The sequence below is a fragment of the Lepidochelys kempii genome, chromosome 2, assembly GCF_965140265.1.
Source record: "Lepidochelys kempii isolate rLepKem1 chromosome 2, rLepKem1.hap2, whole genome shotgun sequence".
Classification (NCBI taxonomy): Eukaryota; Metazoa; Chordata; order Testudines; family Cheloniidae; genus Lepidochelys; species Lepidochelys kempii.
In genome coordinates this window covers 157,685,819-157,702,737 of record NC_133257.1, presented here as the reverse complement: position 1 = coordinate 157,702,737, position 16,919 = coordinate 157,685,819, and the positions used below count along the sequence as shown (strand labels likewise).

General features: G+C 43.0%; 1 protein-coding gene across 9 annotated transcripts in view; it reads left to right on the top strand.

The window, feature by feature from the left end:
- The window catches only part of COL15A1 (collagen type XV alpha 1 chain), a 282,092-nt gene that overhangs the window by 214,255 nt on the left and 50,918 nt on the right, over positions 1-16,919 (top strand). For all 9 annotated transcript variants that reach the window (XM_073332560.1, XM_073332562.1, XM_073332555.1 and 6 more), the window contains 5 exons: positions 4,993-5,058; positions 7,418-7,453; positions 8,729-8,791; positions 10,602-10,679; positions 10,792-10,827. In XM_073332560.1, the coding sequence (XP_073188661.1) occupies positions 4,993-5,058; positions 7,418-7,453; positions 8,729-8,791; positions 10,602-10,679; positions 10,792-10,827 (279 nt within the window). The remainder of the gene's footprint in view (positions 1-4,992; positions 5,059-7,417; positions 7,454-8,728; positions 8,792-10,601; positions 10,680-10,791; positions 10,828-16,919) is intronic.

Genomic DNA, 16,919 nt, shown 5'->3' with positions numbered 1-16,919 from the left:
ACACACAGCAGACCTAATGGAAGCAGACATGCCAGAGCCGTGCCACTTTCTGCCAGTCAGTTTGGCAATTTAAACCATTGTGCTAGAGCAACATCACAATAGCATTCTTTTTCTATATTTGAAACTTTATTATTTGTGTAGTAGATAGATATTACTGGGTAGACAATGGATGAAGGAAATTGGGCTCTGGTCTTGAAATTGATAATACACGAGCACCATTCACGAGTGCCATTCACCTCAGTCACTGCAGTCTATAAGTTGCAGCATTGGAGCCTTAGATTGCAATCAATTCAGGGAAGGACCTGTGTGTGTTTGTGTAGTGCCCAGCACAATAGGGCCTCAAATTGTTGTGATTGGAGCCCAGGTGAGTTACTGCAACAGAAATTCATCATCATCTCCCAAAGAGAGTCTCAGTTGTTCAGACATTCCTTTCTTCTGAATTCTGTCCGACATTCACCACACATTGTCAATCCAAAGCCCAATACAAAAGGGTTTTTTTCTCCCAGTTTGTTGTAATTTGCTGATATGAAATGCTAAAATGTGATCAGATTATATCATTTAGGCTATTTTGCTCTGGGAACTTTTACATTTTGGTCATTTTGAAGGGCCAGTAAGTCACACTTGTCCTTTGGTAGAACATTTATACCATTTGTCTTTTCAGTGTAAAACTGTAATTGATCTTTACTGAAATCCCCTGCTCCCCCACCCCTTTCCCCACCGTAAAGTTCAGTAGAAACCAATGTGGGGGAAAGTGAGCAGCAAAATTTCTTTTTCAGTCATTGATCCGTCATATTTAATGTCCAAAAAACTAATGAGGAAGGAATGGAGAGAGTCTGATCCAGGAAATAGAAAAGAAATTTAAATGATTTTTGCATTATGTTCTTTTAGCAATTCTGCCTCTAGTATTTTAATGTCCCATGGGATGAGCAGTTGAAAGCTCCACACATAATGTACTTAAAATCCAAGAATCCATTAACCAGTAAAGCTAACGAATGTTATTGTTACTTCAACATATTAGTAAAAAAAGAAAGTCCCATGTTTTAGGCAGCACTCGCGGCCCAGGATATGGTCTCAAAAGGCTGACGTGAAATGGCAAGCGGTCTCATTGCTGCATTATCACTGTGAAAGTTGCTTGCAAAACAAACAAACCAAAGAAACAGGGCAAATGACTACACTTGGAGCGGAATGGAGAGACGAGGAGTCTGCTATGTGATAGGCATCTCTGTACTCTGTATTTTCATATAGCTATAGAATTGCTTAAAATGCGTGTGCTTGCCTGACACACATATAGTCTAATTGAGGCTTGAGGCTACAGATCATTTACACTGTACACAAATTGTCTGGTCCAAAGCAGGTTGAAATCAGAGTTTTTCCATTGACTTCAATAGTCTCTAGATCAGCCCCAAAGTGAATGGTTAAATACTGAGTAATTCAAAAGGATTGTGTAACCTCAGGGCTCCTGGAATTCTGCCACCAACTGAAGATATGGCAGAACAATTGCAACAGCAGAATGCTTTTATTACTATAATTGAAGTAATTAGCACACATCTTGCCCCCTGTCTGGAGGGACACAGAGCCTGGAATACAGTGGAACCAATGTGATTCTGCTACACTGGGAGCCAGGCCACAGCAAACTGCACAGGGGTCTGATGCTGCTCTCCTCAGGGGCAGAGTGCTGACACATGAACCTCAAATAGGTTTCCAGGTGCCTACATACGAATTTCAGCTCCTAATATTTGGCACCCATCTTTGCACATATTGTGGCATATGAAGAAAAAGGAGGCAGGTAGCAGCATCCAGCAAAGAACAACATCCTTTAGGAGGCTGCACCACACCTGGAGGGAAGTGAATCTGGAATGTGCTCAATTCATTGTATGTATTAGTGCTCAGTGGCTATAAATGTCCCCTGATGTGATGGTCAAAGGAGATTTTTCTTCTGCTTTTCCTTTTCTGACCCACCCTCTTGCAAACAGCAATTTTCAAAACATTGTGTCTGTAGCCGGTATAGCAAGGGATGGTGGTTTGGAGTTCAAGTGCTGGTATTACACAGGATGTGTTTTACAACATACGCAATCTGAGTCTGGAGTGGATAGAGTTGCTTGCTTAGATGAAAGAATGATATACATGTAACCCTTCTGCCCGTCAGAGTTGGCAGCAACAAGGGCCGGGTTCAATATCTAGGGGATCCATTCCAATAACACAATGCAAACCGGATCGAGCCCCCACCCAGTGACCTGGGACAAATATATACCACCCCCGCTGGGCGCCTCCAAGAGGCAATACTTCCCCTCTTCCAAGCACCTAGTCTGAGTGTAGCAAAAGCCTTTTAATAACAGAGAGAAACAATGTGGCATTATGTTTGGGAAACACCACCAACAGGATTCATAACAAAACCCATGAGCAAAAAACCCACCCCAAGCAAATTGGGGCATGCCCTTTTCCCTTTGGTTCTTGAGTCCAGCAACCCCAAATCACCCAAAGTCCCAAAAGTCCAATGCCCCAAAAGTCTCTGTCCCTGGTCAGGGCAGCCCCTAAGTTCGAAAGTTTATCTGCAGAGCTTTACCTCCCAACCTGGGTGGAAATGGGACGGGGGTAAGAGGCACCTTACATGATCTGAAGCTGACCGCCCCATAGCTCCATAGCAGCGCTCCGCTCTGCCAGCCGCCCCACGAACTCCTTCGCTCAGCTGCGCTCCGCTCTGCCAGCCGCCCCACGAACTCCTTGGCTCAGCTGCGCTCCGCTCTGCCAGCCGCCCCACGAACTCCTTCGCTCAGCTCCACGGCCCACAAGCAGCTCCTGCCATCCACAAACTGCTCCACCAGCCGGTCCGCAAGGCACTCCAGCCGGCCCGCCAACTGCTCCACAATATATCTTCAGGCTCCCCCACTACTTAACACAACACTCAGTGATTTCAGCTCTTAGGTGAATTCAGCTTATAGTAGGGGAGCCCCAGTGCTGGTGCACTGTCAGCCCAAAATGAGCTCAGCAGCCTATAACTAGACTTCTAATGAAATCAAAATTAGCTCTGATATTCCATAGTGGAGAGAGGAGGAAGTGCAATTAGCATGTAAGGCCCTCACAAAGGGACCCACACCACCAGGTACTAATACCTATCTCAAGTCTCTCTCAATTCAGAGTTTTGGAACCCATGACCCTTGCCTAGCGAGTGCTACTTAGTTGATGGTGAATCCCTCCATCATACCAAAAGGCCACATACAGTTCCAAGCACAGTTCCCATAATCAGGGTAATAACAATTTATTCTTCCTGCCCCAATAACAGAGACACTGGGGATCCCACAGCAGCCAAAGTGACCATTTGGGCAGCTATGGTCTCATTCTAGGCGTGGTGGGTGTGCCTATGCAAATGAGATCGGCCCCTGAAGTTCTTTTCCACAACTTGCCACACCTCACCACCAGATGTCAGGGTGGAGCTCATCCTGACACTGCTTACATACAAATCAGAAGACAAATTGGACAAGTTAAAGTCTGTGTGAAGACATATTTGAGATCAAAGTAGGGATATGTTTTTTAAAGCAAATGGGACTATCAGGAAGAAAGTGAAAGAAATGAAGCAATCAGGAAAAACTGAATAAGGATGAGTTAGAGGGTTTCTTCTATGTAAAAGGCATATATGGATAGTTTACAAAATCAAGCTGTCACCATCCTGCTGTACTGTAAAGTATGACTGCATTATACACCATGGGGGAAATAATTTCAATCTGTAAAGAAGCTGTCCAAAACCAAAATGAAATAGGAACAAAATGTCATTAGAGCCTGAATCCTGCAATGAGATGTGCACAGTGAGGGCTTGGCTGCACTTGCAAGTTAAAGCACATTAAATCAGCCCCGGGCGCCCTAACTCCTGAGGTGTCCACACTGGCAAGGCACGTAGAGCACCTGAACTCCGCGGCTGGAGCACCCCTGGTAATCCACCTCCACGAGAAACATAGAGCTTGCTGCGCCCTGGCTGAAATGCTCAGGCGTCAGTGTGGATGACGTGTTGCATTACTGCACTGTGATTGGCCTCCGGAAACATCCCATAATCCCTTTAAATCAAGTGGCCGTTCTGGTCATTGTACTCAGCTGCAGGCATGTGGATATCCCCTTTCAAAGCTCCGTTTCTGACATCCGGCATGCTTATCTGCTCCGGGACACAAAGCAAAACATTAGTATGGAATGCGCCTGTTGCAGAGGCAGGTGTTTGTGCATGTGTGAGAGAGAGGCAGGGGGTGGGGGCTTATGTCAAGGGTTTCCCCCTTCCCCCTGCTGCTGTCTGAACTTACAAGACAGCATGGTGACACACTCTGCCCCCCAAAACCCACTCTCTCACCCCACATATACACAACACACTCCCTGTCACACTCCACCACCCCCCGCATTTGAAAAGCACTCTGCAGCCACTTGCACACTGGGATAGCTACCACAATGCACTTCTTTCTGTGGCATTGCAAGAGCTGCTAATGTGGCCACCCCACTGCGCTTGCAGCTAACAGTGTGAACACACAGCAGCACTTTCCCTGCTGCTGTCTCCGAGGGCTGGTTTAACTCCCAGCGCTCTACATCTGCAAGTGTAGCCATAGCCTCAGACTCCAACACCCACTCAGCATTGAAGCATGGGGTCTAAAACACTTATTTTAATCTTCATCCTATAGAGAAAATATGATCTCAAGTCACAACCCCTCCGTGTCTGTTTCCTCATCTGTAACGTAGGGATTCCTACCTCACAGGGACATAGATACTCAGCTCTGTAATGTCCGCAAAGCACTCTGAGATCGTTAATGTAAGGTGTAATAAAAATGCGAAGTAGTGGTATTCCAAATACATGACACCAAAGGAAAAAGCAAAGAATGTTCCCAATAGCCAGGTCTACATTTTCTATCTCCATAGTTATTACAGGATTTTGTAAGCTGTCTGTGCATTTCTAGAAATGTGTCTACCCCAGAGAACCAATTAAATATTTGAGATACTTTGTTTTTTGTCCTTATTTTTTAGCTACTTCTCAATGATACGGATGGAATTTCTAATTTTACGGGAATTAAAGGACTGCTTGGGCCTTCAGTGAGTATATTCTGCCTTATTAAATGCAAGGATTTGTTTCATACTTCAGTGCTTCTCTTTAAGTACTATGCAAAGCCCACCTCCCTGTTCTTCAGACACACGCACACACACACACACACACACACACACTCCTTACTGACTTCTGTGGGACATGTAGAGAGACATGTTCTGAGAACAGAACTGGATCCTGTGTTGGTAAATTAACTTCCCTACATTTGTGTAAAATGTATTCTAAAGAAAAGAATTAGAGATGGGCCAAACTCTGACCCTGAACGACAGATGTCTGCCTAACTGGAAGAGGAGAATTGGTGCAGAAAAAAATAAAAGCCTACTAAGTTTGCATCCATTTCTAGGACCAGATATTTTGTTTGCTTGTTAGTTTGTTTTTAGGGTCCTGAAGTGTTCTGATAAGATTTTGTTCATTTCTGCCTGAGCCTGGAATCAGAAATCCTGAACTACTGCAAATGAGGCTGTTCTCATGGCATTTCTAGCTGTGACTGAAAGAGATGGAAATCTTATGAGACAACTATTGATACAAGATTTTGGGCTTGTTTTTTTCAGCCAGGAGTTTAGGAGAGTTCAGTTAAACATCTGAAATTCTGGATGCTTCTCTGAACTGATTCCAAGCTCCAACGGCTAGATTCACCAGTATGCTCAGGCTTCTTTGCACCACTGCTTTTATACAAAGCAAAGCAGACTTGATTTAAGGTTACGTTTTTGGATTTGCTCATTGCTATTCCCTGCAGATCCCGCCCCCTTTGATAACTAAGCTTCATGTGAATAATGGCTGGGAATCATTTAAGAACCCCTTACTAGTTGTCCCAAAAGACACATTTGAGGAAGAAGGCTATGCTGGGGTGGGTTTTTTGTTCTTGTTTTGTTTGTTTTTTGCTTGGTGTTTTTGTTGTTGTTGTTGTTGTTTGGTTTTTTGCTTTTTGATTAAAAAAAACTGGTCTAGAGGAGAAGTCAAGACAGCACATTCATTTTCTATTGACTTCAGTGGGAGCTGTATGGATACATATGAGGGTAGAATTTGGCCCACTTGTCTTATGGATTTGAGTAGCTCACCTTTACAAACCTCCTGGGCAGTGTGTATAAGAGGCTTGGAGGCTAAGTCTCCCCAAATGGGGCAAGAAATGCCAGATGCTCAGAATATCCTGTTAGAACAATTTATCTGACATGAACAAACTGTATCTTTTATTATTTTCATTGCGTGTGTTGGTAGCTCCTGTTACCAAAGTAAATGTTTAATTCTTGTTTTGAACACAGTTGATTTTTTTTTAATTGGAGCAAGGGGCAAACTTCTGTCCACCCGTGAAGCAGATTAAGGCTGAATCCTTTCTGAGATTCTGGAAAGTTCTGTTTCGGACTTTGTTAGCCCTTTCTCTGCAACCTGTCATTTGTGGTCTCTTAGCTTTTTCTGCTCACCCCATCCAGTGGCCCCTATAATTTTGGCAGTAGCTCTTTGTGCAGTCTAGCATGTTTCACAATAGCGGATTCTAACCGCTGTGTAACTTGTATCTTCCATATTGTGCAGCAAAAATGCATTCTAGGTAGTGTATATAGTGCATATCATGTTATATTTCAATTACAGGTCTGGAGGAGGCATGCTGGGAATCTGGTGGGCCATACTGCATCACTGACAGGGTTGCAGAGAGAAGGAGAACCTTGGGCTTCCCACCCAAGAATCTCCATGGCTACCTGTAGTGGACAGCCAGGCTTTAGACCTTTCCCTAAAAAAGAAGGAGAGCCAACAGGGGGAGTAGTAGACTGCCAAGCTCACCATGACTAAGAAGACAATACAGATGACTCTTCACAAACAGCACAGCCATTCAGCCTTAAATCTGACCCCCTGGGGATGGCAAGAGCAACTGGGATGATAACAGTACCTTACTTCCCTCAACAAGTCTGTCACTTCCTCTGTGCCCAGCGCAAATCCCAATCAGGTCTCCTATTCACAGTGCAACGGGCCCTTGCTGTGCTCTGTGCAACACCACAGATCCATGAGCTATTTGCTGCAGGCTAGCAGAGGCTGAAGAAGGAGTAAAGTACCATGATGTCCTTAGGACAGAGATCAGAGAGGGCAGAGTTAAGATATTATGTGGCTGTACTGTGAGGGAAATGTCACCTAAACTCTCTGCATTTCCTGGGTTTTCCAACATTTGAGAATTAATCTCTATGCTCTGGAGAGAGCATAGGACAGTGCTGCATGTCTGCAACCTTAACACCACCTTAATGAAGTATTTTGCATGTGAATACCATTAAAAATAGTTAATGTTCACAAACTAGTAGAGACACAGAAACTGCACAATCCACTTTACACTATAATATGTACTTGTGGGTTTTTTGTGTTTTACAGGGGCCAGATGGCAGGCCCGGTTTACCAGGATTTCCTGTAAGCATTATGTTCTAAGGTTTTAAGTCAGTTTTAAATATGGAAATGAGCTCATTAATGTTTCAGCATTTGGAATCATACAAAATTGATACAAAGCCTGACAAATTCTCAAAGCTCATAAATGTCAAATTGGAGAATAAAACTAGACAGAAATGAGTAAAACTAGACAGAATGTTACAAATACTGTAGAAATAAACACTTGTTCAATGGAAGTCAAAAGATGCATCATCCATTTTGGTACATAAATTGTATCATATTTATACCTAACATTTGACTTAATTCAGTTTAGTGCCATATTTTAAATCTGTAACTAGGTCTGATAAGTGTTTAGTCCCTATAGAAAAGTCCTACAGAATTTAATAGGGATGAAATCAATAGGGTATTAAAGAAATTACCTTCAAAGCTATAGCATTTAATGGAGAATTATATCCTTTCTATAGTTTTTTTAGGCCCATCCTATAACATTCTATAAGAGGGACACAATACCCTGTTTAAATTCCATAGGATGATACAAAGAACTCTGCAAAATTATTTCTCATTAAATGTTACAGGACTTCTCCAAAATGATATAATACCAAAGTCCCAGCACCTTAGTGTCATGCTGGCTGTCTATTGTGATCAAATTGTAACTCCCTACCAATTTTATTTAGTTTATGGATTCAAATATAAGAATTTTTCAAAAGTTTCAAAAGCCACTGATGGTTTCAACGTGTAGGTTTGGGTACAGGATCCCAGGCTCCATAGTCCATAGGCAGAATAATCTAGGCAAAAGGTAGGTCTGGGTTTTGTGGGCTGCATGGAAATGGATAAAATGAATGGACAAGCTTTTAAAAATTAATGTAACAAGCTGTATAAGATCCCTAATTGTTACTAGAATAATTGTGGAGACTTAAATGTCACTCTCATCCTGCTTTAGCTGTCAGTTTTGTTCTTTACTGATGCAGAAGAAACACAGAAACTTGAATTCAGCTTTTGCACGGTAAAAAAGGTTTTCAGTGCACTTTTAAGGGAAATCTGCAACACAAAATGCAAGCCAACCTTTCTCCACAGAACAACTGTAGGGAATAGTTTCTGTAATTAAGTGATGCAGATAGCAGTGGCCTTAGACTAGGGAAAGGAGATTCCTGGGACAATTAAAACTGGAGTGATTCAAAGTTTCAGATCTCCAACTATAAGAAATTAAATTGATCAAAATGTGCTTCCTTATTCTCAACTGACATCTGAAAAGCTCTTATTCAAACCAGTTATAAAAGACTTTTATTTTTACCCTTTTAGGGCCCAAGGGGACCAAAAGGTAATATTGGACTGACTGGATTACAAGGACCAAAAGGACAACCGGTAAGAAGGAATGAGTAGCATCCCATGTGCACTAGAGAGATGAATGTGCTCAGAAATGAGTTAAACCATTTACGTCTGGTGGCATTACTCTGTTGCTTTTATGGTTTTCATTTTGCTCTCCACAGGGATATTAATGAGTTGGTACTAGAGTTTCAAAAGAAATGTCAGTGGAAATCAGCACTATTAAACAAAATACCTTGAAATTCTCTTGGGGACTAATATACAGAGACTGATGCTGAAACTCTACATTTCATTTTGCACAATTGTCAGAATGACTCTGCGTAAACATTAAACATTTTGGGTATGAGGTGACCTTTTTCTGTAAACTGATCATCCATGCCAATGGCGTAGGAAGGAAAAAGGAAGCACAGCAAAAAGGCTATGTAAATTATAGAAGGACAAATCTTGCTCCCTCCTCCATGGGCGCAGAGGACCCTGCCTGTAGCAGAACCCCACTACACAGAATGAGCAGGATTTGAGGACTCTAGTTCTGTGAGGTTTGGGATTGTGGCATTGTTGGGAGAGGAATGGGGGCAGGAAGCAGGTGGTCAGGAACAACTGGGCTACTGCAGCCTTGGAGAAGAGAAGAGAAAAAGGAAAGCAAAAGACCACTCTTCTGATCCTTTGCTTTCTTAGGTAGCTCATACAACTGTTTTGTTGATTTCTTGTCAGTTAATGTGATGGTGTAGATATTGTTTAATTAAAGTCTGAAATAGGTTCCCAGAGCGGAGCAAAACTAGACTCTTAACTGTGAAATTACATGCCAGTGAATGAAAGATGGCATGCTGATCTTTTGGAATGTGTTTGACCACAGCGTCAATGGTCTTCCAATGATCCTGAGCCAAGAATGGCAGCTGTTTTTAAGGCTACTGATCTCAGGCTGCAGAACTGAAAGACCCCTGGGAGTGTGGGCCATTGAATAAATATTTGGGGAAATACTCCCTTTAGAGGTCCCTGGGGTACTTTCCTCATGGCTCTGAGTCCATAGTACTGAACAGGAGATGGGGTCAGTAATGCATCAAGGCAAGCCTTCTTGTGAGCCCAAGTATGAATGACTCAAACATTCCTAAAGCTTCGGGGAAGATGCAGTAGAATGGCAGTGCACTGAGCTGACTATTCAGCAGAGTTACTGTGGTGAGCGGGGCAGTGGTTGGTGTCAAGCCAGAGGCCAAATTTCTTCACTTTGAGGTTGTGGGACCAGGTTGTTCAGGATGCCTTGGCTGCAGTAGGGTGGGTGATGGCAGCTACTAGGGCCACACTGGGAACCACTTATTCCCACTGCGGAGCAGTTATTCATGTGATTGGTTCCACTGAATTGAATTGGAGCCCTCCTTGCAGTAGCAGCTTACTAGTGAAACGAAGGGGTTCACAGCCCAGCTCTTGGTGACTAAAGTTTATTGGCTAGAGGTAATAGGACAGCATCATGCTCCAAATGTTTAGAAGAAAAGACCTCTGCTTTGATGACAGCCAGGGAGCTATTTAGGTTTCATGTTACACTTTCAGTTAGGGGCACTAGCTGAGGGAAGGCTTGTTGTATTATTTTGGTTCTCTTTCAGGGTTTTTAGGAGCAGGATGTTTTTGTTTTATTGTACCATGGTTAAAAAAGAAACAACCCTCATCTCCCCCCGCCCCCAATTAAAATCCACCCTAGTCACTTTTTTGTAGTTGCCATCTCTCCCACCAGCCTGTCACTACTTTGAACCAACAAAGATGTTGCTGCACTGACCTTTTGAAGCTGTCTGGTCTTTGCAAGTAAAGCTTTGTTTAGAACTGTTGTATAAACATCACAAAATGATTATGTGAACTGTAGGGTGAAAAGGGAGAACCAGGAGTTATCATATCTGCAGATGGATCTCTAAGAGAACTTACAGGACGACAAGGGCAGAAGGTAGGCTAATACTGTTACCAAGTTCTTTCGGGACACTTGCACTCCATTACTAGCCAAGCCAACAAGACATTAGAGTTTCTCTTCATCACTAATATGAATGTCTTTCTCACAGGGTGAGCATGGGGCAGTGGGACCACGAGGGCCTATGGTAAGATATTTGCTATTTTTTAATGTATTTGTACTTTTTGATTTTACAGAGATTACCTCAACTTAGTCAATTAGCTTTAGTTTTTCAATACCATTCAGCAAAGATGAAGCATAATTTTCAGACCCACAGACAGCAATGTCTTCGAAGTATTTGTCTTTGGTATACAGTACTGCAAATTGTTCCTGTCTTGGTTTAGAATTTAACAAGTGACAGCACATATGTATCATCTGATTATTAAAAAACAGAGGCCAAATTTTTCAAAACTTGTTTCCAAAGCTAGAAACCTAAACCCATATTCAGGCATCTACATTAAGTCTGACCTGATTTTCACAGGTGCTGAATTATGTTCAGCTCCCTTGCCTTCAGTGGAAGCTGCAGACTGGACATGAAAATGAGGCCATTTATTGAAGTACCTAAATATAGCTTTAGATGCTTTGCTTTAGGCTCCCTAGGTTTGCAATGTTTTGACTCTACAAGGAATGCTGCTCCCAAACCTTGAAACTTAATAACTCGAAAATAGTTGAACGATAAAGACTAGTTGGCCAAATTCAATGAAGTCACAGCGGGGATGAATTTGGTACAATCAGTCGCAGTGAGTTCCAGATTTGATTATTTTAATCCCTTTACCTTGGAACGCACCAGTTTTTTTCAGATTTAAAAAAACTCCCTGGGCTAGAAGAGGGGAGTGGCCTTCCTGACCACATGCAATTTGGGACCAAATTCATCCTTCGTGTAACTCCACTGATTTCAGTGGAAAAGGAGGACTTGTGGCACCTTAGACACGATCGCATTTATTGGAGCATGGCTTTCCACTGCATGCATCCGATGAAGTGAGCTGTAGCTCATGAAAGCTTATGCTCCAATCCATTTGTTCGTCTCTAAGGTGCCACAAGTCCTCCTTTTCTTTTTGCGGATACAGACTAACACGGCTGCTACTCTGAAACCTGTCATTACGCAAGGCACTGAATTTAGCTGTGTGGAGTGGAAATTTATCAACTTCATGAAAAAACTCGTACAGATTTTTTTTTAAGGCATGCATTCGATGAAGTGAGCTGTAGCTCACGAAAGCTTATGCGCCAATCCATTTGTTCATCTCCAAGGTGCCACAAGTTCTCCTGTTCTTTTTGTGGATACAGACTAACACGGCTGCTACTCTGAAACCTGCTTTCAATGGCTTTACCTCGCATATGAATCTGGCATGTCTGAATTTTAGGAAGATATCAGCTCTTAAATTCCTGTCCCCAAATTATGATACAACATGACCCCTGCTTATTTCAATTCCCACAGTTTTAGTGAGCATTTTATCTTTTCCTTTTACAGCTATAATAGTCTCAGTGTGGAAAATGCAATCCTGAAAATTGCGTGTAAAAGTAATGTACAGTAAGTTTAAAATACAGCAGGTCAGATTTTCAAATTTAGGCACATGTGATTGCACACATGTCTAATCTATGAATGTAAATGCCCAATGGGTGTATCTGCATCAGGTATTTACATGGTTACTTGCTAGTTGGGTGCCAAGCTGACTAAGTTCATGCACAAATACTCACTTTATACATACACATCACATCTGTGATCATAAATTATATGCATACAATTCTAAGTGCACAGCTGCAAGCATCTACATTGGAAAATTTGTTCCAGCATTTAAAGCGAGTGTCCTGGAGTGACAAAGTGAGATCCTGCTGTGATTCAAAGGCAAATTACACCAGGTGAATTTGTGGTTTAACTCTAGCTGGCTAGAAAAATTGACAGAGAAGGCAGTTTGCTTTTAGCAGATTGACAAAGGCTACAGGATCTATAGCACTAATGACATTAATGAAAGGTTGGGAGCATCTGCAAAGATGGCAGGCAGGAATGCAGTAGAGAAATTTCTGAAATATCATGCTATGCCATACCTATGATGGTGGCACAGATTGACTGGCAATGCTTTGGTTGCCTCTGGTGCATGCTTGTGTGTTAGGTTCGCATCCTTTTGAGAACCTATGATTTGTTTGCCCTCCTGCTGATGCCATTTGTTATGTGCCGAAGTTGATGTTTCTTGTGCTGTGTCTGTTTGAATCAGCTTTCTTTTTTTACCATGTTCCCTGGTGACCTGCTGGGTTGATAGACTATGAAATATTATGCAGTGGTTTAAACCACTTCCTTTTAGCGGTTGGCTATCTCCTGGCTTCAGCTTTTGATATAGTATGGCCAAGGATGCCCTGTGCCAGATGGCAAATTTCAGCAAAGGGGATTTTTGACATACAGTAATGTTGGTGTTCTGGGTACCTTGTCAGTACCTGTTGTTTTACTGAAGTCTTTTTTGAGGGGCTGGTTGGATGTGTTGCATGACACTTCTGTTGGTTGCTTTGGTGCAAATGTATCTTGGGAGGGCTACTCTAACTTACATCATCGCCTTAAGTTCCCTTCCCGCCCCCTTAAATCACTGCGGGATGAGCTGATCTTGCCTTTTGACTTAGACACATGGTCTTTCTGACAGGACATGTCCCTTTTCTGACCTAGCCTCTCCACCCCCACTGAAGAGCACTCAGGATCCTTTTACACCACCACAGGGTGCTCAAGTATCTCAGGGTACACATGTTGTACCACGTGAATGCCTTAGGCCTGCCTGACACTAGAATATTAGGTTGACCCAGCTAAAATCCACATCCCGAGTGACATAAACTGACCTAAGACTCCCCATGTAGACAGTTTTAGGTCAACAGAGGAATTCTTCCATCCAACTAGCTACTGCCTTTCAGGGAGGCGGATTTCTTCAGCCAGCGGGGCAACCTGACACTACAGCTGTGCCACTGTAGTGTGTTAAGTGTAGACAAGCCCTTACTGACAGTTGCCTAAATGGCTACACTTCATTCGAATTTGACACATTTATGCTGTCTCAGGATTTGGTCCAGTCTTTCTATGCCTAGAATCATCCAGTTCCTCCCTCATTCCCACTCCGTTGCTTTATAACATCCTAATGCAAAATATATCGATTGTAATAATGTCTGAAGGCAAGGCAAGCAGTTTGTGAGATTGAAGCCTGAGCACTTCATCACTGAAGGACTCTTTGTGGTGATAGCAGAAGTATCTCCTACAAATTACGCCATAGTAAGAAGGCAATGAATGAAAAAATAAGACCTTTAAAAATGATAGGATGACATAATTATGTCTTCTCACTAAAAACAAGGGAGTCTAGAGATAAGCCTGACCCTCTTCTAATTCACCTCAGTAGGTGTGACAAATTATCTCTTCTTCCACAATTCACTCTGAGGGAACTCCAGAAACGCAAGGAGTTTATTTTGTGTACGTATGTAGTTGTTTGTTTGTGACTATCCAGGGTTCTGGGCCCATGTGAAATTTGTATTTAAAAAAATTAGATAATAGGACCAATATTTATGTTCAAAAATGAACCCTCCCAAATTCCCCCTTCCCGAATGGTCATTCCCCCTCCCTCTTATGAGTTTGGTACTCTTCTTTGAAGCAGTAAGTGATGCAGCATGACAAGAAAGTAAAAAAAAAGAAAAAGAAAAATCAGGCTTTGGTAAATCAACTGGGGAAGTAAATTTCAGAGTCAATGACTCATCCCTCAAAAATCCCATCTCCCTCCCCGTTAGGGATCAGATTGTCACCTTGCAATCTATCCTGAGGAAGGGGCAGCACAGCTATGGAGTAGGAGCTTCAGAGAGTCATGAATCTGCCTCTGTTTCTTCGTCTCTGCCTGCTCAGCTCTGTTGGCCATAGCATCGTGAGGGGAGTGTGAAGTCAAGGCTCCATCCACCAATGCAGGAGGCTGTGCAGGATTTGGCAATGTAGGTACGCTGTGCAGGGAATGTAAGAAGAGGCTCCAGATGCCCCTTACACTCTGGTGCAGTTGCACAGCCAACCTGACAACTGAACTGAAGTCAAGGGGCTTTTATCTCAAGAGCCTCACCTTATCTCAACTGCAGCAGAATGACTTGAGGTCCTCAAAGTAGATGGCACCTTTGTGGGCCTTCAAGGTTGATCATTTATGATTCCTGGGGTGTGATCAGCTGAGGAGCAGGCTCCCAAGAAGCCTGTTACAGATGTAAGAGAATTGTCCCACCTACTGCTTCCCTGCTTTTCAAGGCTCCAGAAGGACAGCAGGGAGGGTGAGGTATAGCAGCAGTTTTGGATATAGGGCACTAAGTAAGTAGTAGCAGCTGCTTGGGGGCTGAGATGCCAGTACAAATTCCAGCAGCAGGTCAAGAGTGACGGCATTCTTACGAGGCCAGCATGGCTGACAACAAAAGCAGAAAATATGCACTAAAACCAACCCTCTGCTAGAGTGAAGGTCAAGTTAGCACCTTTGATCTGCTTCCTTGCACTGGTGATGCCCCAGGGAGTTGGCTCTCCCTTGGTAATGATAGCCTGACCCTCCCAAGGTGGTACGGAGGATTAGGGAGAACTGGCTCCCTGAAAGAAGAACATCAAAGCGCTAACCCTACCCTCTCCCTATCAAAGGGTCCAATTTACCCTCCCTACCCTGCCATTGATGGCAGAATGCCTCTCTTCCTGTAAGCCCCATGCTTTTACAGGCTGTTTCACTTGCTTCTTTCACCCCCTAGCTGCTGCAAGTGGTGGTAACTTGCCTTCCGCTCCCTCTACAAGTTACTGATACTCATCATGGAGGGGCCAGAGCTGGAATCGTGAAGCAGGAAATAATGAGGGAGTTGCCAACTCTAATGATTTTATTGAGAGTCTCACACTATTTGATGTTTTACTTAAAACCCCAGCACCTGGAGACTTAGGATTATGTGAGAATCTCACCTATTTTTGATGGTTTATATCTCTAGCCCTCATGGATGCAGCTTGATCCAAGTGTTCTTTAAAGGCTCTAAAACCAGAAGGGACAGAAAAGGAGCCCATAATTTATTAATTTTTAAACCTCATGATTTTGGGGGGCCTGACCCATGATTTTTGAACATTTGAGGTGGCAATCTTGTGGTTCTTTCACATCCCTGAGAACCTGCCTGTCAGCTGCTGTCTGTTCCTACCCTAGACTTCAGCTGACATCACTCAGGCACAATCTGACTACAAACAGGAAGTGAAAGAAGAGTCTGAAATCCCCTGTAACATGTCGCAATTTTATTATTAAATAGCAGATTTGGATGCCAGTATTGATGGGCTTTTCAGATTCTTGAAGTTGCTGTTATTGTTCAGTAACACTACCCTATATTACTAATTGTAAAAGTTCTCTTTTAATTTACTTATGTTTGGGCAGGAGAGAAATATACGTGATGGTACTAGATGGATGACACAACTTGAAAATATTCCAACGTTAATCATACTTTTGCTTAGGAATTATCCTGTGGTGAATTCTTTTCTTTTTTAAGTTGGCTGCTTACACAGTGAATTACTATATGTGAATCACAAACTATAGTTTGACACATTAATCATCAGATAGATGGGTTAGGCCTCTCCATGAATATGCATTATTGCTGTTAGAAAACAGCAAAAGACAAATGGTTGCCAGTTTGGAATGAGAGGAGAAGGTAGTTGACAGTCCATCAATTCGGAGATCAGTCTTAGTTTGGAGTAGGGATTGGTGAACAGACTGTTATTCAGACAATATCAGTATTTCAGATCTTATTAATCAGATGATATGTGGACCCCCGAGGGCAAATATCATCCAAATACAGCTATAAAGCTAAGCTTTCATGGCACCCTGCTGGCTCCCAAATAGGCCTCCAGGCTGCCTACACCACTTGACATCGAGAGGCAGCACGGATAGAAGGTCAGACTAGGAATGACAAGACCCAGGTTCTACTCCCAGCTGTGCTACCAACTCGCTGTGTGACTGTGAGCTGTCACTTCACCTCTCTGTCCCTTGCTTTTTCCACATGTATAATGGAGAACACTATAGATACTTTTGTGAAGTGCTTTGGGGTCTCTGGGTAAAAGAGTCACTATATGAATGCCCAGGATCGGAATAGCCTTCTAGGGTGAGTGGGAATGAGGACAGAGAACTGGCCTTATATGCCCTGCTTACCTCCAGCATCTTTGAGGGTAGCCAGCTGACCCTGCACCTTAGGCTCATCTCCAGTTTTCTGGGGTGCTGATAAGGCCGTCTGCATCCTCAGCCAAAAGGG